Raw genomic sequence first — 23,766 nt, forward strand, 5'->3', positions numbered from 1 at the left:
GCCAGACTTTTAACTAGAGACTTGTACTTTTACCCACACAAAGCAGCCTTGATTCGGTTGTTGTTTTACATGTTTAGAAACAAATTCTCCGATAACAGTGGCGCTGCGGGTGGCATTTCAGTGGCCTCTGGTTTTTCCTAAATGTTCCCTTGTGTTTCATGATGCAGCAGGTGGTCTGAGATTCCGTGGCCACGCGGGTGCCCTGTGCATTCAAACTGCCCAGCGTTCCTAATAACAAGCAAGGAATCGAAACCAGTGGTGCGCGTGCACCACAGAGGAGCAGGGACGGGAAGCGCGGCAGCAAAGCGAACGCGCGCCAATTATAAACACATGTTATAATTAAAACCAGATGTCGCTGCTGCGCGTAACAGACACCAATAGGCCGTGGGCCATGCGCCCACCTTAGCCCAATTGCGTGCTGTCTTTGCTAAAAAGATGCACTCAAAGCCCAATAAACGGGGGAAACGAAAAGCACACACACACACACACACGAGCCTGTGCTATTCCTAGGTTAGTTTTGAAACCCCCTACAAGAAGTCTCTCGCTGTGCGAGCAATGCTGTGCACTGCAACACTAGGCGCGAGACCTAAAAATAAATATTGCTTCGTTTCCCATTAAAAATACACACGCCGCAAGCTCAACATTGCCAGCATAAAACACTTTAAACAAGTGAGAAAATGTTATTGGGGGGCAAAGTGAAACAAGACATACTTCACAGAGCAGTGACGCCACTCTAAGTTCACAGGACCTGGAGCCTGAGGAGAAATGTAACCTGTGTGTCCATTTGTTTCTTTCCCGTTGTATTCAGCACCACAGACCACTGAGGCCCTTGATCTGCTGAGCGCGGATATGCCGGCAGGGCTGGGGAAGATGCCGGTGCTGCTCCGGGGGTTTGATCACCAGCAGTGAGTCAGCCAGGGGGCATGCTGGCAAAGCTGGGGGCGATGCCATTGCTGCTTCGGAGGTGTGATCACCAGTCAGCGAGGGTGCATGGAGGGGTCCATGATGGCGGGGCTGGCAGAGATGCCAGCGCTGCTTTGGAGCTGGGATCCTCATCAGGAAGTTAGCCAGGGGGCATGGAGGGACCCATGATGGCTGAGTTCGTGAAGGGAGCACTGGCAGCACCTTCATAGCAGCAGCGACGGCGCAGGGCACAGCAGCAGCCCCGGCGCCCGGCCTGCACCACGGCCCCAGACACTTGCAAAGTCAGTTTAAGGGGTGCCCCAGGGGCACCTGAATGTTATGGGATCTTTGAGGTCCTGCATGTTTGTTGACTTAAATATGTGCTGAGCTTGTCACTTAGGTCCTTAAGGCTTGTCTGGTCGTCCTGCTTTCCCCTAACGTATACCACACATTGAATGATGTGTATGTATATCCTAAAAGAAATATGCTTCAATGTTATCTCTTTATGTTAACTGAAACCTGAATAAACAAACTTACAACAACAAAAATATATTGAATTTATGTATATAGTGGAATGGCGTAGAGTGGAGTGACTTAGAGCAAAGTGGAGTAGAGTGACCTAGAGCAGACTGGCCTAGAGTGGAGTAGAGTGAACTAGAGCAGATTGGCCTAGAGTGGAGTAGAGTGACCGAGAGAAGAGTGGCCTAGAGTAGAGTGACCTCGAGCAGAGCAGAGTGACCTCGAGCAGAGTAGAGTAGAGTGACCTCGAGCAGAGCAGAGTAGAGTGACCTCGAGCAGAGCAGAGTAGAGTGACCTCGAGCAGAGCAGAGTGCCCTTGAGAAGAGTAGAGTAGAGTCGAGTGACCTTGAGCAGAGTAGAGTCGAGTGACCTTGAGCAGAGTAGAGTAGAGTCGAGTGACCTCGAGTAGAGTCGAGTGACCTTGAGCAGAGTAGAGTAGAGTGACCTTGAGCAGAGTAGAGTAGAGTAGAGTCGAGTGACCTCGAGTAGAGTAGAGTCGAGTGACCTTGAGCAGAGTAGAGTCGAGTCGAGTGACCGAGTAGAGTAGAGTGGAGTGACTTAGAGCAAAGTGGAGTAGAGTGACCTAGAGCAGACTGGCCTAGAGTGGAGTAGAGTGAACTAGAGCAGATTGGCCTAGAGTGGAGTAGAGTGACCGAGAGAAGAGTGGCCTAGAGTAGAGTGACCTCGAGCAGAGCAGAGTGACCTCGAGCAGAGTAGAGTAGAGTGACCTCGAGCAGAGCAGAGTAGAGTGACCTCGAGCAGAGCAGAGTAGAGTGACCTCGAGCAGAGCAGAGTAGAGTGACCTCGAGCAGAGCAGAGTAGAGTGACCTCGAGCAGAGTAGAGTGACCTCGAGCAGAGCAGAGTAGAGTGACCTCGAGCAGAGCAGAGTAGAGTGACCTCGAGCAGAGCAGAGTAGAGTGACCTCGAGCAGAGCAGAGCAGAGTGACCTCGAGCAGAGCAGAGTGCCCTTGAGAAGAGTAGAGTAGAGTCGAGTGACCTTGAGCAGAGTAGAGTCGAGTGACCTTGAGCAGAGTAGAGTAGAGTCGAGTGACCTCGAGTAGAGTCGAGTGACCTTGAGCAGAGTAGAGTAGAGTAGAGTCGAGTGACCTCGAGTAGAGTAGAGTCGAGTGACCTTGAGCAGAGTAGAGTCGAGTCGAGTGACCGAGTAGAGTAGAGTCGAGTGACCTTGAGCAGAGTAGAGTCGAGTGACCTTGAGCAGAGTAGAGTCGAGTGACCTTGAGCAGAGTAGAGTTGAGTGACCTTGAGCAGAGTAGAGTTGAGTGACCTTGAGCAGAGTAGAGTTGAGTGACCTTGAGCAGAGTAGAGTAGAGTCGAGTGACCTAGAGTAGAGTCGAGTGACCTCGAGCAGAGTAGAGTCGAGTGACCTCGAGCAGAGTAGAGTCGAGTGACCTCGAGCAGAGTAGAGTCGAGTGACCTTGAGCAGAGTAGAGTTGAGTGACCTTGAGCAGAGTAGAGTTGAGTGACCTTGAGCAGAGTAGAGTAGAGTCGAGTGACCTAGAGTAGAGTCGAGTGACCTCGAGCAGAGTAGAGTCGAGTGACCTCGAGCAGAGTAGAGTCGAGTGACCTCGAGCAGAGTAGAGTCGAGTGACCTCGAGCAGAGTAGAGTGACCTCGAGCAGAGTAGAGTGACCTCGAGCAGAGTAGAGTGACCTCGAGCAGAGTAGAGTGACCTCGAGCAGAGTAGAGTGACCTCGAGCAGAGTAGAGTAGAGTGACCTCGAGCAGAGTAGAGTCGAGTGACCTCGAGCAGAGTAGAGTCGAGTGACCTTGAGCAGAGTAGAGTCGAGTGACCTAGAGCAGAGTAGAGTCGAGTGACCTAGAGCAGAGTAGAGTAGAGTGACCTAGAGCAGAGGGGGGCAGGGTGGCAGAGAGGGGGGCAGGGTGGCAGAGAGGGGGGCAGGGTGGCAGAGAGGGGGGCAGGGTGGCAGAGAGGGGGGCAGGGAGGGGGGCAGGGTGGCAGAGAGGGGGGGTAGGGTGGCAGAGAGGGGGGGCAGGGTGGCAGAGAGGGGAGCAGGGTGGCAGAGAGGGGAGCAGGGTGGCAGAGAGGGGAGCAGGGTGGCAGAGAGGGGAGCAGGGTGGCAGAGAGGGGAGCAGGGTGGCAGAGAGGGGAGCAGGGTGGCAGAGAGGGGAGCAGGGTGGCAGAGAGGGGAGCAGGGTGGCAGAGAGGGGAGCAGAGGGGCAGAGAGGGGAGCAGAGGGGCAGAGAGGGGAGCAGAGGGGCAGAGAGGGGAGCAGAGGGGCAGAGAGGGGAGCAGAGGGGCAGAGAGGGGAGCAGAGGGGCAGAGAGGGGAGCAGGGTGGCAGAGAGGGGAGCAGGGTGGCAGAGAGGGGAGCAGGGTGGCAGAGAGGGGAGCAGGGTGTCAGAGAGGGGAGCAGAGGGGCAGAGAGGAGGGCAGAGGGGCAGAGAGGAGAGCAGAGGGGCAGAGAGGGGGGCAGAGAGGGGAGCAGAGTGGAGCAGCGCAGATACAAATTAAATTTGTCAGGAATGTAAAATATGGTGTGCAGATTAACGAAAGACAACAATTATAGCGGCCTTGCATTCTCCAGAATTGCCAAGTAACACAGGACCAAGCATGGTGGCCTTGTATTGCTTTGTAAATGTAACGCTAGTATTGCACTGCTCATGGAAAAACATGCGCCGTGGTAATGCTATGTAATAATACATCTGGTCTTTAAATATATATTGTGCTAGAGCAGAGGTCTTCAAACCTTTTGATGCTGAGGCCCCCTTGTCAAAATGTTTTAGGCATAAGGACACCCTCCTGACAAAGATTTCTAGAACCTGGTACTCATCATCGACAACCATTAACGCCCCTAATTCCAATAGCAAATAATGTTTACAGTGGGGAAATAATATTAAACAGTGTTTAGCAAACCAAAGGTCAGTGAGCATAGCTAAAAACAAAGGCCTTATTTATGAGGATTGGCGTGGGGCAGCTCTGCAAGTCTTTTTGCGGCACTTCCCTACACCAACGTGAAAGGGAAGGAATGCACCATATTTATGAAATACCGTGCATTCCTGGTATTTCTCCTTGCGTTGGCACAAAAATTGCAGCACAAATAGAAAGAGGAACAAGCATTAGAAATGCAATAGGTCTCGCAGCATTAGAGTTAGTGCTTTTAGAATTGTTAATGGGTTTTTTTGTAAATCTTTAGCATGAGGTTGAGGGTGAGTGAGGGTGAGTGTGAGGGTGGGTGAGGGTGGGTGTGAGGGTGAGTGAGGGTGGGTGAGGGTGAGTGAGGGTGGGTGAGGGTGAGTGAGGGTGAGTGAGGGTGGGTGAGTGTGAGTGTGGGTGAGTGTGGGTGAGGGATTGAGGGTGAGGGGTTGAGGGTGAGGGAGGGTGAGGGGTTGAGGGTGAGTGAGGGTGAGGGGTTGAGGGTGAGTGAGGGTGAGGGGTTGAGGGTGAGTGAGGGTGAGGGGTTGAGGGTGAGTGAGGGTGAGTGGGGGTGGGGTGAGTGAGGGTGAGTGAGGGTGAGTGTGGGTGAGGGTGAGGGGTTTAGGGTGAGGGTGAGTGAGGGTGAGGGGTTGAGGGTGAGTGAAGGTGAGGGGTTGAGGGTGAGTGAGGGTGAGGGGTTGAGGGTGAGTGAGGGTGAGGGGTTGAGGGTGAGTGAGGATGAGTGAGAGTGAGGGTGAGTGAGGGGTTGAGGGTGAGGGGTTGAGGGTGAGTGAGGGGTTGAGGGTGAGGGGTTGAGTGTGAGTGAGGGTGAGGGGTTGAGGGTGAGTGAGGGTGAGGTGTTGAGGGTGAGGGTAGGTGAGGGGTTGAGGGTGAGTGAGGGTGAGGGTGAGTGAGGGGTTGAGGGTGAGTGAGGGGTTGAGGGTGAGTGTGGGTGAGGGTGAGTGTGGGTGAGGGAGGGTGAGGGGTTGAGGGTGAGTGAGGGTGAGTGAGGGTGAGGGGGTGAGGGGTTGAGGGTGAGGGGTTGAGGGTGACATGGGCGTCCCAAAAGTGGGGACCCCGGTCAATTGCAGCCTCTTATGTGCCGTTGGAGGACGATGAAGGCATCCCACGGGACAGGTTGTTCAACGTCCTCAGCCCAAGAGGGTCAGCAGCTGTTTGCGCTCACACGTGGGAAATGGGGCCTCCTCTGCCACAAAACGCTTAGAAGATCAAACAAGCAGCTCAGCTAGTATTCTAGCACTGATCAGTACCTCATGTCAACACTTTGACTGCGGGTGACATGCCTGGCCGCCATCTTGAATTGTCGTGTATTCCGATGAGCTGCAATACAAGTACGCCTACTTCTCGGGTCTACATCATAAAAGCATAACGTTCGTACTATCGGCAGGGCTCGGCACTACGTAATACATATGAGGCGAAACCTACTATTTTAACATAATGTATTTACTGTTATACCTAACAATTATTAACTAAGATCTTAAGAGTAATTTCAATGATTTAGTAACGTTTGTAGTACTTTACGCTAATGTGCTCAAGAAGTACCCCATTCTAAAATGGCCGCTAGATTTGCAGTTTTCGGTCATCAAACCCACGATAACCAACATCAAATTGGTTTCTATCTCAGTTAAGGCTCATTGAAGTACAACCTTTGTATTCCTAGTTAATATATGTTTATGCAATCAAGAGCATTTCGAAGCGGCCGTCACAGGTTATCAACTTCAACTTCAACTTTAGCCTCTCCTCAACCGCGCCTTCCCTCTATCTGCAATCCATTCAGATCGAGTAAGACACAATCCATGTGGCTCGGGGAGTACTATAAAACTGAAAGCGTTTGTGATTGGCTGTGGTAGAGCGAGCGCTCACTGTCCGGCTATCCGATTTGCTGTCATTGTGCGTAATTAAATATGCTTTGCTACTGTGTTTGTGACTGGCTCAATATTCCATGAGCAGCTGTGCCATTAATACAAAACTTTTGAGGAAGGACTGATGAGTAATGGAGCCTGCCGTTAATAATCGCGCTCCTAATTTTGAAGGGATGTCCTCCCCTATAGGGGGTGGCCCGTGTGCCCTGTGCATGACAGCCCCTTCGCGCTATACCTGCCCCCGATGTAACGTGTCTTACTGTGGCTTGAGCTGTTACCGTGGCGTGCGGCATCGTACTTGTTCCGAGGCTTTCTACCGGGATGAGGTGCTTCGGGGACTACAGGAGGCAGCTAGGAGCGAAGGGCGAAAAGGGGATATAGAAGGTATATTAACAAGGTGGAGATGAGGGTGAGCGAGGAGGGGACGGGGGGCGGGGGGGGGGAGGACTTTCACATCGAAGGGCGGTGGGGCCAGGGAGACGAGAAAGGAGCAGCGAATGGAAACTAGCGGCAGGCAGGCAGGGGAGGAGAGGAGGAGGGGGGAGGAGAGTAGGGGAGGCACGGCTCATGACCATAGCCGGGTTCGGGTAGTCAAGTAATGGCCGTCAGCCAGGCAGGATTAGATGAGGGCCGGGGGTGACATTCCTGTGCGGTTTGGGGTTTAATCGCGTCATTGTTGTCTCCATCGCGGCCATCAGAAGCACAGATATTTCTGCTCGCCATTGGAGCCGGCTCCGACATGGAGATCAAAGCAGGGTGGGGGGAGGAAGCAGAGGGGGCGCCCGAATGCAGCATTGTAACACGGCGGGCAGGGGAGGGGGCGGGGAGGGGGCGGAGAGGGGAGAGGTGCGACACGGCAGGAAGAGAGGGGAGGGGGTGGAGAAATGTAAGTGCAGGGGAGAGTGGGTGTGGACGAATTTATTTGGCATGTCTGCAGAGCACATTACCTCCTGCACCTCGTGTATATGGAGAGTGCAATCTGTTGTCACTAAATGTGCTATTTGATGGTAAAAATGAAGTGTGCTGGGGAAACAAAAAAGAAGCCGGAGGGAAGAGAGGGGAGGGGGGAGGAGAGCGAAAGGATCGGAGACACGGCGGGTAAAATAAACAAAAAAAAAGCCGTAGGGGAGGGGGGAGGAGAAATGCGACACGGCGGGAAGGGGAGGGGGCGGAACGGGGGCGACACGATGGGTGATTGCCAGTGGTCCACAAAACCAGCCTCTCTTGAGTGGTAAAGATCTACGATGATCTTAAAGTACGGTATACACTGTGGTGTTTTGTGAGTTGATGCCAGATGAACTAGTCACAAGTGCTCCCATTCATTTTCTGCTCGTGTGCATTGTTGCAGTGAAGTCGCACAAGCTTATGCACGGAGGGCACTAAATAGCACGAGGGGCTGCATGAAAGATACATGTTTGCCTCAGTTATTTAAAACGCACAAACACCGAGTGCAACAGAAGGACAAAGAGGGAAAAAAACAGCTCAGTGCTGTGCCAGGCACGAAAGGCCCAATCATCTCCCCCCAGATAAATCTCACAGCTAACGCTAGTTAGTAAAGTCCTGCCGTGAGGGCTATTAAATGGTTCAGCATATTGGGTACTGTCCCAGGGCATCCTCTAACGTGAAATGTGCACAACTGCCTTCTTACTGGGATAATAAACATGGCCGACGCTTCTCACGTGCGCTTGGTGCCCTCAGCAACGTTACCCAAGGGCTCCTGCAACCAGCCGCATGCCAGAGACTGTTCGGTCGCGTTCATTAATTGGTGCGGGCGCAGTAGTATATTGCATGGCGGGATTACTGGCCGCTTTGTTTCCTGAGAGGTTGCGGCGGCTTTGTGTTGGAGGCCGCTCCATCGACGGGAGAAGGTATTTACCATGATTAGCAGTGTCTGAAGATTACAGGTTGGGCCCGTCGGTATCATGCTTTCGGGGCGAGCTTCAGTATGCCGTAAATGCAGGATCCAGCCAAAGTGTACGTCTTGGCAGAGAGCTTAAGAACAGTTGTTTGCCATGGAGCCTGAGTCAGACCTCGGGAGGAGGAGAGGAGACCTAGCTAATAAAATACAGGCTTTCAAATCAGAGTGCAGGCATGATCTGCCAAAGACAGTGCAGGCATCTGTTGTCACTAAATCGGCGGGTAAAATAAACAAAAACAAAAAAAAAAGCCGGAGGGAAGAGAGGGGAGGGGGGAGGAGAAATGCGGGAAGGGGAGGGGGCGGAACGGGGGCGGAGAGGGGAGAGAGAGAGAGAGTAGGCAAGGGTAAACAAACACGGACGTGCACGCGCCCGTGACTTTTAAGGTCAATGCGCATGCGCATAAGCTTAATGCGCATGCGCATTGACCTTAAAAGTCACGGGCACTGCAAGGAATCGCCACGATTCCTTGCAGTTGGATAAAGAGTGGATGAGCCCCTATAGTCTCGCTTGCTCGATGCGCATGCGCATCGACAGGCGAGACCTAAAAACCAAGGAAATATAAAAACATTTCTCCTCCTTACGCCTCCAATTGGGAGGCATACAATTTTGGCTCTGCCCCAGGATTACATAATTTTGTAAATCTGGAGCAGCATCAAAATTCATGGGTGTTCCGTGGGAACCCACACGCAACGCCTATGGTACATCTCCTTGATGCAGAGTAAGGCTACACAGTGACTTGCACAGCTTTATCTAACCCCATATCCATGAACCCCTGCAAAGCCATGCAGGGTGTCTTTGCGCCGCCACACAGGTATAGTTGAGACACTTGCGCCGCTGGAGCGTCAAAAAAAAGTGATTCTCTGGTGGCCCAAGCCCCTCACAAATAAGTGCCAAAATATTACATTTTAGGGCTTTCACCATCTACATATAAATTAATGGACAACATAAGTGAATTATACATTTAAAAAGTTGTTACTCAATGGGAAATGCACTGTAGTACATTATGAAATGTCTATTAGTTAATGCACTGCAAAGGTCTGTGTTTAACCAGAGAGGCACAGATTTAAATCCTGGTTGGGGCAGTGGAGATTGGTGACTTGTGTATTTTTAGTGTCATGAGGTCACAGCCTGTGACAAAAAGTCATTATTTTATATTTTTACACACAGTATAAGATAGACTGACCCAAAATGTGTAAATAGCTTTATAATAAAATGGTGCTTCCAAAAGGTAGATTTTAGTAATACCATGACGAATGTAATGCAATTGCTTTATAAACTGTCCCTTCAACACCTTCTTAGGAGTACTAAGGGCTATGTAAATACAGTTAGGATTAAAAGCAAGCACTTCACAGCAGAGTTGTTAACTCTTTGCACTATCATTTGTCATCACAAAGTTTGGAGTGATTTAGGGGGTCCCAAGCACCCATTTGCAATTGCAGATTAACAAACAGGTGACCAGGGACTCTGGCACGAAAGCTTTACACAGCACAGGAGAGTCAAATGAAGCATTTTAATAGGCGAAATTAGCTGTCCCAGGAGGGCTGTCTTTTTCCAAAACGAAAACAAACGTTTTGGAATCCATGTGCAAGTGAGGCTGGGGAATGTGCGACCCCCTTCCCAGGACTCCTGCCCCCCCAGATTGAAGACCTCTGTGCTAAAGTACACCGTTGTTAGTTTACGGTATACCGCAGTACATGCAGATAACAAGGCAGTAAATAATTTGCTAATAGCTGCTTTAACAACAAGCATTTGCAATGCAATATTTCTCGCATTATTTGAGTTTGAGCTATTGGCATTGCTAAATAATGCAACACCAATAGCTCAAACTTTACTAATGCGAGACCTATTGCATTGCAATGCTTGTTGCTATAGGAGGGAGCACGTTTAAGCCCCAGGGACTGACATAGTGAACTCCATGCCACCAGAAACCCCCTGAAGCCGGTGATCGGCTGAGTGCGGCAACGCGTGGCCTGGCTGACGGAGCCCCAGCGTCTTGGAGTAGGGAGACACCTGGCAGTGCTGGCCAGTGTTGTGCACATCGACGGGGGATAGCGTCTAGGACTGCCGCACCCTGGCCACTGTGGCATGGAGAGGGGAAGCCCTCGGGGACAGCCTATTGGCCAGAGCGGAGCAGGCTATCTGTGGACTGAGGTGAGCGATATCTCCGGAGCGGGTTCGAGCTGGGGTGGCTGCTGTGGAGCCGGGAGCATGGCACCTGTGGAGCGCAGTCCGTGAAAATACCAATTTTGGAAAAATGGCATGGAGGCAAATCTGCCTAAGTTGTGCTTTTATTAAAGAGACTTTTAAAAACTGCCAAATAGTTTGCAGTTTTCAATGCTGTAAACACTAAAGCGATATTGGGATACTTGTTGGCACCCATTGTTTCTAAGGTAGTTATCACTTCATATTTCTAAAATATCTCCATGGGGATCCAAAAGAATTGTTGTTGTAGGCAGTATGAAGACTGTGCAATAGCCGTTGATCACTGTGTTTTTGAACGAGACGTGGAGGAATTTATTTGGTTATTGTTAACTAAGTGGCTCGGTATTTAGTGAAAGGCGTATGGGTATGTCGAAGCAAGAAATAGTTAATACTAACAAAAACAGCAACAAAAATACTAAAATAACTTTAGCAATAATATAATGCATAATAAACATGGCAATAATCGTAATAGTCATAATAATAATAATCAAATTGGCCTCAACACTTGATGTAACATATAATATGAATAATACATTTTAACAAAAACACTGCCTTCGGATAGAAGCGGTTTGTTTATATCATTCATCCTGCTTCATTCCATAAAGTGGTTAATTTAAAGCCAAGGTAACCAACATTGCATTAAAACTGTAAGAAAAATAAAGCACTGACGTCTGACGTCACCTGGTTTGTGCTTATGTAAAAGTATCTAAATAAAAACACAAAAACTATTTCAGTAAATTATGTTTGATGGCAGTAAGCCAGGTGTGCTCTGTCAAAGCAACTCAGTGTGGTATTGAAGAGCAATCACTTGAGGCATCACCTTGACTGGCCGAGCAGCATATCAGAACCCATACAGCCCCGGGCTCCTGACAAGGGTGGAGCCCCTGAGGGGACAGGAGCTCTTCCCGGAGGTGCCTGAAACCACAGAACTGGGCAGAGGGATGTCAGGACAGCACGGGCATAAAAAAGTGTCGACCTGGCAGCTCCCACGTATGGAAGAAAATTACTCCAACTAATGCATACTCCGCATTTCCACGCGAAACAGCGCTAGTCTCAACCTAAACTGTATTTTTTTTATTACTGTAAGAGAACATTTTACATCTGCAGCTTATTTTACTTGGTGTTGCACCTTCCTCTTATTTACTGCAGCCTACTGCCACTTTCTCACTCTTGCCCTTGAAAATGGTTTCCCATTCTGATCCGGAAAGAATTTGATTCTTCAAGCAGATACGGTGACCTTTATATTTTTTGCAAACAGCTGCCTAAGAATCCGAATCACGTTAAGAGTTAGTGCAGACGGGTGAGTTGCGGACGAGCTGAAAAGATTGGTTTGCCTGGGTTCATGACACAGGACCAATTCAGATAAAGAGTGCATCAAACAAACACAAAATAGAACCACGGTGTAAGGGAACATATAAAAGGGCCCGTCGCCACAGAGAGAAAAACAAACCCAAAGGTGGGCCAAAGTGCAGAGTTTAACCAATAAGAATAATAAGAAAGGAATGCAGTAAGCCACAAAAAGGAACAAATGGTTAGAGGTGGGTGTGGTCTAAGAACCCCGACCAGATACAGCATGCCTTGCAGAGCAGCACATGCACACTGCTAGGCTCGACCTAAAAATGCATTCATTATGGGGAACAATTGGAACACGTTTTCACTTCCCAAGTAAACAAGCACTGAGAGAATCATTAGAAAAGGTTGGCTAACAAACTTCCGGCAGAAATATACAAGCTGTTTTTCAGTGTATTAAAAGATGATAGGTTATGCACATTTAGGGCTTCCCAGAATGGATCCGCACCTAAATCATTGGCAGAAGCCACTATTGTGGTTTTTGGTAAAAAAGGCAAAGACCCTGAATTGGTGGGCTCCTATAGTCCAATTTCATTAATGAATTGCCATAGCAAGATGTAGTCTAAAATCTTAGCTAACCGATTGTCTCAAGTCATTACTCCTTTAGTGTCCCTAAATTAACATGGTTTTATCCCTGAGCGCAGTACAGTATCTCATGTCAATAAAGTGGTGACGTTGTTCGATATTGCACAGACGGAAAAGCGGGAACTAGGCCTTATACTATTGGACGCAGAAAAGGCGTTTGACCATGTGGAGTGGGCTTACTTGTGGGAATTGATGTCAATGATGGGTTTTGGTACACGGTTCATAAATGCCCTACAAGTTTTGTACACTTCACCAGTCGCCAAGATTGCTTCAATGGGCGTACTCTCCGAAACGGTTCAAATCACTCGAGGCACAAGGCAGGGGTGTCCTTGTTCCCCGTTGCGGTTTGCGCTATTCATAAATCCGTTTTTCAGAACTACTAAGGAATAACCCTTTGATTAAGCTCTTTAAGGTTCACAATTTGTCCTATTCAGTGTTTGCATACGCAGATGATCTTGCAGTAACCACTTCTGATCCTGTTCTAGCACTCCAAGAGATCGAGCGGCTTGCATTTTCATTTGGGTCAATTATCTGGTTACAAATTAAACTTTGTTAAGACACAGGTTTTAATTACTGATCAGGTGATCATGCATGACGCTCGTGTGGTAAAAGAAGTGATGTATCTGGGTATCAAAATTAGATCATCTATGGATGAATTGGTTAGTGTCAATTGGATCTCGCTACTACGTAGCATTTAAGATTCATTGGATAAATGGTCTAGAATGCAAGGGAAACAGCCTTAATCACGAATCTTTTACAACGACGGTACTAAACAACGAATTTTAACAACGACCTTTCCTGAACAACGACTGGATGAAATCACGGCCTAAATGAACAACGAAATAGGTCATTGTAAAAATGAGTTGTTTATTACTGTCTATATAAAAGATTTGTGACTAATGCGGTTTCCCCTCCACGGAAGGATCTCAAATCTCGATCCATCACCATCTGCAATGCACGCTGACACCTCTGCCAGACTTTCTTCCTTTTAGTTTACTACTTTGTCAGGCTGTCTGTACACCCTTCATGATACGTGATCTAAAAAAAATGATGATTTGTCGTGTGGTTACATTGTTAGCTGGGTAAAAAACTGGAATTGTGATGATGGAATGCTATTTTCAAGTCTCGGGTGCTCGGGAACACTCAACTTACATGCTTTGATCTTAGGGCAGCGAAAGCACACAAGGTGGCGCCTCCTTGGACAGGAGCACAGCATCAAAGTTAAATGCCGACCAGATCTGCAACGTAGATCAGCTATTTCATGGTTTGGAGCGAGGGAGTAGTAGTTCGCAGCAAGAACAGGCGAACAGCTTAAACGTTTTACTTAAATTGTCTTGGCTCTGGCAGGAGGATTCACGAACTGACACAAGCTCACTTTATCAGCAAGAAAGGGGAGGTAGTACATTGAGGAGATTGTGTACATAAAAAGGAGAGGGAAAGTGGAGAGAAGGAAAGATTCTCGAATATAGGATAAAAGGGCATTTACCCGCTGCCATTCCAGGACACCGAGGCAGAATTGAAGGTTTTCAGGAAGCCAAAATAAATGTATTGATACAAAAAAAAAATGTTTTTGGGGAATTCATTTATTAATATTGTAAAATGATTTTAAACATGCGTTTTTAAAAGCACTGAGTCGTATAATCACATAATGAGCTAACTGTATATTTTTCATGGTAAAAGGAAGTCGTTAGGAATGTAGTGGCTAAGCATTGTTAGTGGTTCAGCATTCGTGGTTTAGGAATTCGATTTTAAGGAAGTAGTGGTTTAATCATAGATACAGAATGCAATTTACCCTGATCGGCAGAAGCAATATTATCAAGATGAATGTTTTACCCAAGGTGTTGTATGTTTTTCGAGCTGTTCCGTTGGAAATTTCTGTGGCACAATTGCAGCATTTACAGTCTATTTGTTCTACGTTTCTCTGGGCCCCGGGTAAACCTAGACGTGCTATGAGATCTTTGACTTTACCCATTGAACGTGGGGGGGCTTGCTATGCCGGACTTCGCCTTTTATTTTTATGCTTGTTTTTTGTTAAAAATGCGTATTTTATTAATGGGAGATGTTGGTAATACTGTGGAGGCCCAGTCTATTTTTCTGATTTTGCTGGGTCCTGAGGAACGTCAATGTTTCTTTAAACAAATTGACGGCAGCTATTACAAACGTACAAGGTTTAAGGTGCTTATATCCGCCTTGAATGTGTGGAAAAGAACACGAAAGCTCTGTCTAATTGAGAAACTGTCCCGGTATACCCCAACAAATGCTGTAAATATTCTTCCTTCTATTTTCTGGGATACCATTGCCGTGGGCTAGAGGGTAAAGGGCATTGTCCAACTTGGGGATCTCTTTTGCAATGATGGCTCCCTGATGTCTTATGAAGAATTATCCCGACAGTATTATCTGCCCAAAAACCAATTTTTTAAGTTTCTTCAGTTTAGAGATTTTATTTTTCGGAAGAAAATCCGCTCGGATTCTAGTTCAGTTGTCATTGCTGTCCAACGTCAGGTTAAAATTGGGGCGTTGTACCAATTATTGTTATCCTGTAGAAAGGACGATCTAGATAAACACAGTGCTAAATGGGCTGTGATTTATGGGTATTGAGAATTTGAGTTTAAAGGATGCTATTATTAGATCCGGGGAGACTTTGCTGTCTGCGAACATGAAGCTCAATGTTTTAAAACTTTTTTTAAATTATATTAAACTCCAGCAAGTATGTTAAAATGGGGGAGTGGGCAAGATGGAAAATGCTTTCGATGTCGGGGGGGACAATGCAGACATGTTGCATATTTATTTCTCATGTGATTGTTTGACAAATTATATTAAACACATTGAGCAATTCTTGCCAAGAGTAATAGGGGTTCAAATTACTATAACACCAATAATGATGCTTCTGGGTATTGGACCAGAAGTTGGTAAGGGCACACCCCTATATAAACATAGATATCTTATTTTTATTGCAATGACTGTAGCCCGACTTTATATTGCGGCCGAGCGGTTACAGGTCGAACCTCCCTCCTTCGAACGATGGAGGGCTAAGATGTATAACTTATTTTCGTTAGAGTTTAGTTTGTATGCTGTTAAAGGGGTCAAGAAACGAAATAATGGTTTAGGAATTTGGGGGATGTTTTCCGATTATGTGTCTGCTTGAATTGTATTTGCAATCTATGTACTGGTCCATTGAGTTACTGTGGAGAAAAAAAAAAAATTAAAAATAAAAGGTTAGCTGTACATTAGACCTGGCCTACTTGAGGGAGAAACTTTGTATTACCTTTTCATCAAATTCCCTTGGCCAGCACACAGTTTTTTCCTATTTGGCTCAAGTACCCGACTCCAGGATACGTAATGAAATTTTAGAATTGAGACTGGGGTGGAACCCAATTTTTGCAAGTCCTAAATGGAATAATGTTGTTTGGGATGAAAATGGTTTCTGTATGTGCCCCCTGAATCTAAAATGTTTTTTATCTCATGTTCTTATGGATTGTGTTCTTTATATGTCTGCACGCATTAAGTTTTTAAGACCCTTCGTTTCAATATATCCAACACATTCAAGGTAGGCTATTAGCTCTATTGTGTTATATTGATGTTGCAGTAGGAATAGCATGTTAAATGCTTGCTTTTAAGCAGAGGCTAAAAGATGGTTTTGAATAAGTTGTGGCATATTTGGGAATATTTGTGACTTTTAACATGGTTTTACCATGTAATGGTTTTATAGTTTTAGAATGTTCTATGAACAATTGTCCCAATTAACTTATTTTGTAACCTTCAAACCTCTTGTACCCAGGACAAAGAAATGGACTGCGATGGCCATAAGGATGACCTTCTGTTCAAGCAACAGGGATACAACAAGCTACAAGAGACCTTTCCTGAACCTGCCAAGCTGATCAGTGGCAAGACTGGACATGGACTTGACTCTGCCAAACACCCAGTGAGACTCAACAACTGATATTCACACAAATACCCCAGTAGTGAAAGGCTAATTTAGGAATGCTATAAAAGGGAGAGGATACTAATCCAACAAAGAACTTTCAATTTTGTTTCTAACATTTTTATATATTCTGGACTGTTATTTTTAGTTGGGAGCTGTGAAATAGGACGGGTAAATACAAAATATATTATTTCCAGGCTATAAAGATTGCACGTGGCTAACACAGAGACCCACCTAAAGCTTGAGAAAGAGCAAGGTACCCCAACAACCATACAAGCAACATCTGAGGCCGTCTGATTCATATCCAACGATGATTGTTGGAGACGTCGCTCTGTTTAAAATCCTACAACATCTCTGTACTAAAAATTGCACATGGTACTTCATCTCCTAAATTAATCAACCGCACCAGCCAATGAAGTATCATTCTAAGGGATGCCCTGTGACTAAACTGCATTGTTTCAACTACAACTGAACTGATTGAAAGTTCTACCACTGTAGATCACAAAATGAAGCCCATACCTGGAAAGCTCAAAATAAACACCAGCAATACCAATAGGTCTGGTTTATAACAAAGTGCTTTTTCAGCCACTGGTGAGTTTAGGCACTCAGTAACTCTTTACATATGCACTCTGCCACTCATTTCATTTCATGAAGCTTTATTCGGTTCATATTATACAAATGACCATAAAAACATACAGGCAAAAAAACAATTACATAATAGTACATAGATAAAAAGAACGGAGTTAAAACATTATTTTCCGATAATAAATAGATTTACATATAAAAGTAGTAGTAAAAATACATATATCCGGCGAGTTTGCATTATAAATCAATGTCATGGCCTCATCAATGCTGTAGATTCCATATTTTATAAACATTGGTTTAAGATAGACCAACCTGAGATTCAAGAATAAGGTACAAATTAACATAAAGTGCAGTGTGCTTTGTTTTGAATACCCGTCACATGGGCAGGGGTCAACAGAATGTTTCTTAGGATGAGGAAAGGCCACCAGAACGTGAGCCAGTCCAAATCTAAGTCTTGTGAGAACAAACCTGTGGGTCGGTCTAGTTACCTGGCTTAAGTACAACTGCGGGCCTTCGCAGTCAATGTATTTGTTGTAAAGATTAACAGTAGTCAGTTGGCCGTTATTGATTAGGCGCATCTCCGCTTGATACGACATGAATTCATGTTTCAATTCCTGTTTAGGGATATCTCCTGCAACACACGGATCCTCTATTATGTCCAGACCATAGATAGCCCGAAAAATATCTACGGTATATTTTAACCAAGGGATCTTGGTATAATTAACTAATCTGTCACTCATCCTTGCACTCTTTCATCCACACATAAAACTACCGATTCATTTTTTCACTCACCCTCCCACAATAAAACAGACAAACCCAGCAAGCATATACAAAATAACACAAAAGTGGAAAAAACGATGATACTTTTAAGGGTTGTTGGACAAGCTTACACCTAGAAGAGTATGGGCATAGGATAACAGGTTGTTACAGTTAATAAAATATTGCCAATCTTAAAATAATCTTTAATTTCTGATGGGAATACAGATCATTCTAACATTTTGAATTATTATTTCAATAGTGCAAACGAGACTAACAACTGGACAAATCAAGAGCGACTAGTAAATGAAAGAAACACAAAGAAGCACACAGGACAAGCTAGTGAAGGCTGAAATGTGACAGCAAAGAGTAAGTAGATCTAGGAGTTGCTATCTGTTGATATATTTTTTTAAACTATTTACTTGGGTCACATGACAGCAAACATATCCAAGAAGGTACAGCCTGCGAGGCCCAAAAGATACTCACCATGTAAAGCAGGAAGGGAAACGTCAACAAGAATATCCAAGTATAGAGATGGAAGCAGTTGGAGAAGGTGCTCTGGTGAGGGTCGAAGAACCATCCGCCTGTCAGGGAGGCCCACACCCCCTGGCGCAGGATCTGCAGGACCTGAGAGCCCATAACTCTCCGTCCACCAACCCAATCCACGTTGGAAGCAGATCTCAATCCCCGGGGATCCGCCACTAAGGCCAGTCATTCCTCACGCTTTAGAAAGGGCCCAACTAGGGAGACCACCCGTCCACCACTTGCAAGGACCCTCCGTAAATTCTCCCAAACGTCCGTTTCCCATTATTGATCTTTTTACGGACGACATTTGCCCGTAATTTCACTACTTCCGGGTCGCATGACAACCAATCCTATAGCTGAACATACTCTGCACACATTCCCTAAGTCGTCAGGGAGTGGAAGAGATCGCAATGTGCAATGTGCCCTAGGATTGGAGCGTTGATTGTGCCGCAACCAGTCCTAGAGCGCTGCACTACAATCCGAAGTGTTCATTGGTTGTGATATGTGCACGTGCCTTTGCGGTGTATAAACACTGTCCAAAGCTGACAAACGCCGGTCAGCTGGCGCTTCGTGGTTTGGAGCGTTAAGGACTTTGGTGGAGCGTGGCCGACGGTGCATCAGTTGCGGGTCTGTCAGGAAAAACTGATCCGGGCGGCGACAGCCCGGCAGGCACTTGGTTACTGTCGCCCATGATTCTGGAGAGATGGAGTGGTACTAGGCGCGGTCCGCTTTTCTGTGGCTAACGCCCAAAGGGACGTTTTGAAACACTGCCTGTGGCTCGAAGGTGCATGGTGTCAGGGGCGTAGGTTTAGGGGGGGTGTTACACCCCCTAATAAATATATCTTTAGGTAAATAATTTGGTGGAGAGGCTTTCAGTCTGGTATTGTGAGGTGCATGTGGAATTTCAATAGGAACTTTTTCATACACAAAGACAAAAATCCCACGCCCACTCCCTCATCTCTATAATTTGAAAGTCTTCAAAAATGTTGGTTATTTTACCAAATATTGTGTTGTTTTCTCTGATTTGTTGCCCCTATCAATCCGGGTACCTCTCCATTGTGACTGCCCCTTCAGGCCATCCTGTTTGCCCTGCTTATTGTATAATGTATTTTAACATTATATGCCAGTATGATTGTTAGGAAATCTTCAGCTCACCCCCACCCATCTTACTGACCATGCTACACCCCTGATTGTTGTGGTGTTTTTATTTATTGATGCATTTTTGTTTAGTGCCAACATTACCCAAATGTGCCAGAGCGCGTTACATTAAACATATGTTGTTACATGGCTAGTTAATGAAGGTTCAAGGATTACCTAATATAGTTAAATAAGCACTGGAATTGAAAAACAATAAGTCGTTGCAGAAAAAGGAAACAAGTTGTATAAAAGTTTATACAACAGTAAACAGGTTGTAAGAGCCTGATGAAGTGGAGGTAGTGTTCTGTGCTAAGAGATGAGTGAACATGTTCTCAAAGGAGAGGATTAGCTGTAATGTATTAGCTAAAATATTGTTGAAGGAAGAGGGCTTTCAGTTCTGTTTGGGTGAGTGAACATGTTCTCAATGAAAGGGAGTAAGTAGCTGCATTGTCTTAGCTAAAATATCGTTGAGGAGGAGGGTTTTGAAAGTCGCCTGCAAGGGCGTGGTGGGTAGGTTTGGCTTTAGTGAGATACAAATGCTGGTTGCGCTACCAAAGAAGGATTGTGTCAGGAATCGTTCTTTTTTTAAAGGGGAGGGGGGGTTCTAGCAGTAATGCTTGTATGTTTCATCATTCTCTAGGACCGCCTTAAAACTTTATGTTCTCCAGGTAATGTGGAGTGGATGTGTGTGTGGCCTTGCCGGTGATGCAAGCAGTCTTGTATGCAGCCCTGGCTTAAATGGGCAACCAGCGGACAGAGACCAGCATAGGTGTGACGTGGTCATTCCTTTCGGTGTTGTCGACTAAGAAAAAGCATGCTGCCAAATAGAGTATCGATTTCAGGGGTATCGATTGGTTTTGGGGAGACCAGTCAAGAGAGAGTTACAATAGTGGGGAGCCTTCTTGTGACACGCCGAAGGGTTGTTGCTGCTGTGGACCTTGTTGTTTGCCTTGACTTGTCCGGCCACTTCGCCACTTCTTGCGGCCCCCGCTTCGCGGGAGCCGCTCGCGGGTCCCTGAACTTTGCTGCTGTGATCTCACCGGGACCCTGAGCACTAAGGATTTGCCTGGAATCATCTGCCCCACACACGGACAGAGGCAGGACTGCGAGGACCAGCCTGCTCAGCGGCGCTGATCGGCCGAAGCTGGTCCTCTTCCCGCCCCCTCCTGCAGAAAAGAACTTGCAGTGAGTGTACCTGGTGGGATCCTTCTTGTGACACGCCGAAGGGTTGTTGCTGCTGTGGACCTTGTTGTTTGCCTTGACTTGTCTGGCCACTTAGCCACTTCTCGCAGCCCCTGCTTCGCAGGAGCCGCTCGCGGGTCTCTGAACTTTGCTGCTGTAATCTCGCCGGGACCCTGAGCACTAAGGATTTGCCTGGAATCATCTGCCCCACACACGGACAGAGGCGGGACTGCGAGGACCAGCCAGCTCAGCGGCACTGATCGGCCGCAGCTGGTCCTCTTCCCACCCCCTCCAGCGTCTCCTCCCTTATTAGGAGCAACTACAACGCGCGCGCGGGATTAAGCACGGGGCTAAGCCCGGGCAAAGGGCGGGCCGTCTGTGGCCGTCAGGGGCTGCAGGAGGCTGGGCTGGGCCTACCCTCTTACATTTGGGCCAGGACCTTATTCGGATTCTCTGACTTCGACACAGTGAGGCGTTTCCAGTCTGATACCATTAACTGTCATTGTTAAAGGACTACTACACCTTTTGGGACTTTTCACGTAGCCGACTATAGTGGTTAAGTTTTATTCTACTATTGATTCTTGGTTATAGTATGACTACGTATACACCAACTCCCTTACCTTCCTCAGTAGGGGTTTCAATATTAGGACCCCTAGACAAATATTTTCTTAAGGCTACTCGAGAGATAGATAGGGAAATCGCACTGGCTGAGAGACGCGCTGAGCGTCGGTTATCCATCGAACTTCTCAAAAACCTCCCAGAGAAGCGGTTGTCATTGGGCTCTTTGGTGCTAGCTCCTTCTCCAGCACGCGCAATCGATCCCATGGTGAATGCTTCTCTTCCTTTTAGAACATCCACGGGTTACTGTTTTAAGGGACAGTCCGGATAGGTTGGAGAGTATGGCAGACATAGCCCCACTTTTCGTAGATGATGCCACAGATTTACGGTCTAGTGATGCCTCCGTCCCTATGCCCCCTCCCAACATTCCCTCTAGTCATGGGGATCCCCTCCCTCCACCAGTGTTGGCATCGCTGGCAGCAAATAGACCTGTCCTCACCAAAAGGAAAATAATTGTTAGCTCGCGCAAAGGTTGTCATCCCAAACCCTACAAGAAACTTAGGAGACTTGGCACTGGGGTGGGTGTGAGCCATGAGGGTGCAGGGGTAGGTGTAAGTTGCCCCCAGGGGGTTATGGGGGGCGAGCTCTCCGGCGCTATAGCAGTGAAGCCACATGTTGATCTGACTACCGAACCTGCCGAGCTCCCACCCCATGAGATCCCCTCGATTGCCCAAATAGAGAAAATGCTGAAATCTTTGTTGATTCCGGTCTTAGAGAGAGTTAAAGGGCTGGCAGAGCGGTTGGATAGGTTTGAGCAAGTGACCCTGGACAACTTTTTCTCCATAAAATCTCTCATTAAGTTACATTCTAGAATTAGGGAGGATGGACCAGGGGGGTAATCTGTTGTCCGGGCGACCCCCTATATCACCACAGAGCCCACCCATTGCATCTGGAACGGCTAAAGGGGTGGCTGCGGCAAACATTGGTGCTGCGCACGCTGTGGTCTCTAATGGGGGTGTTCGGAACCGGGGATGGCAACGACAAATGTTACAGATCATCCAAACATACCAAAGGCCAGCACTCTCCCTGTTAAGATGCTTGTGCGTTCCGAGGTCCCTGGTAGAAATGGCCCTGTTAATCTAAGAAACTCTGGTATTAGCAAAGGCCTTGAGTTGGTCCAACCAAGAAGAATCAGCCCTAACCCTCCATCAGCTATCCAGCTTGCTCCCTCCTAAAGAAGCCCCCAGAATACCACCCGTGAACTTACCACCAGACTGCCAGCCCTATGTCGCCATTCTTACTAACGTACCACCCTTGAAGGCTGACCAGCAAGAATCCTACCAAATGCTAAAAAACAAAGCCATGCATTGGTTAAGGACAAATAGACCTCTCCCTAGGGAACTAGATGGTCTGATCCTAGGTGTCAGAAGGGTAGGGTGGGTAGGCTATGGGCACAAGCAATTTGAGGGAGACTGTGTGGTGGTTAATTCTAAGGATGTTAGGGTTGCCCAAACAATCTGCAACCAGAATCTGGGGCCTAGTGGTGCAGGTTTTGGGGTAGTAGATTTGACCTACTTCTACCCGAGATCTGTTGGAAATCATACAGTATTAATTGGGGTGGGGGATGGAGGCACAATCTTACCCCTCCCGAGAATCATTTCATCCCCTTGCCACATCAGCCAGTTGTATGGTCAGGTCCATATGGGAGGATGCCAGGATACTGAAATGATATTTTCCCTGGGGTGGTTCCCCTCTCGTCGAGCCCAGGACTTGTGTTAGACCCTCATGCCCTAGGCCCAACTAACGCCAGTCCGCAACTTTCACCAGTTGTACGTAGTCCCCTAGTTCAGGACTTTAACCTGGATGTTGGGACTCAACAAGGAGAAAGTGCACCTTGGACATCCCACAAGAGGGAGGGGGTATCCAGCAATGAACCCCTCAGGGAGCATGCTGTGGAGGATCTAGACCTAAGGATTCTCAGCTGGAATGTTGCGGGTATTTTGAGGAAGCTGGGTCTACCCGACTAGCGTACTCTTGTGGAAGGCTACCCTATTTGCATCTTCCAAAAACCTGGAGTAGGGAGCCTTGCCACAAGGTAGGTTATTCATCCTTTTTTGTACCAGCAGTCTCCCCCCTTTCAGGGAAGGGCCGCCCCTCAGGAGGCCTCCTTATATGGGTTGCTATTTAACTTGGCTGCAAAGTTACTCAGCATGTGTCAAATTCACCCGATCTACTGAGTATATCAATTAAGGGACCGCGGAGAGGGCTGATCTTGGACATCTTTAATATCTACGCCAGGGGCACGAAGGGAGGCTCCCAGTCACCTATAGTATCAGGGTTGGAAACTTTGCTTAGGCAGCGTCCCACTAGTTCTCATGTCCTGGTCGCGGGGGACCTAAACTGTACGTTTGAGCCCCTGGGGTTGGAAGCCACCTTGGGAACCGCCGATGAAGATATTAGGAGAGGGATACCAGTCCTAACTATACCTCCCATTAGGAGGTGGTCACAAGTGGTGGTTCAAATTAACTCCTTAAATATGGAATTTGGCCTTAGGGCTGTTAATGGAAGGACGATGTTGGATCCTTCTGGAGCCCATACTTATAACAGGGCTAACCATGCGTCTAGGATAGATTATATTCTCCTTGACATTAAACTTTGGAGTTTCTTGCAGGACATGGAGGTAATCCATTCAGTTGAGAGTGATCACAACCTCCTCTCTCTTGCCCTCCGTCCCTTGTGGACTGGGAACCAGGTGGTGCATTTGTCCCACTTAGCACCTAGCCCTCAGGAAGTATATCCTTCCAATTGCGGTAGACGCTTGAAATGGAGTAAGCTCATCATAGATG

At 47.2% G+C, this 23,766-nt stretch overlaps 1 protein-coding gene across 3 annotated transcripts in view; it reads right to left on the bottom strand.

The window, feature by feature from the left end:
- PCNX3 (pecanex 3) overlaps positions 1 to 18,380 on the bottom strand; it is an 873,417-nt gene extending 855,037 nt beyond the window's left edge. For 2 of the 3 annotated variants that reach the window (XM_086938333.1, XM_086938332.1), the window contains exon 1: positions 18,005 to 18,380. In XM_086938333.1, the coding sequence (XP_086794459.1) occupies positions 18,005 to 18,157 (153 nt within the window). In that variant the 5' untranslated portion in view covers positions 18,158 to 18,380. The remainder of the gene's footprint in view (positions 1 to 18,004) is intronic. The other variant, XM_086938334.1, reaches the window with a different exon arrangement.
- Positions 18,381 to 23,766: the final 5,386 nt, after the last annotated feature.

The sequence above is a fragment of the Lissotriton vulgaris genome, chromosome 9 (genome assembly GCF_964263255.1).
Source record: "Lissotriton vulgaris chromosome 9, aLisVul1.2, whole genome shotgun sequence".
Classification (NCBI taxonomy): domain Eukaryota; kingdom Metazoa; phylum Chordata; class Amphibia; order Caudata; family Salamandridae; genus Lissotriton; species Lissotriton vulgaris.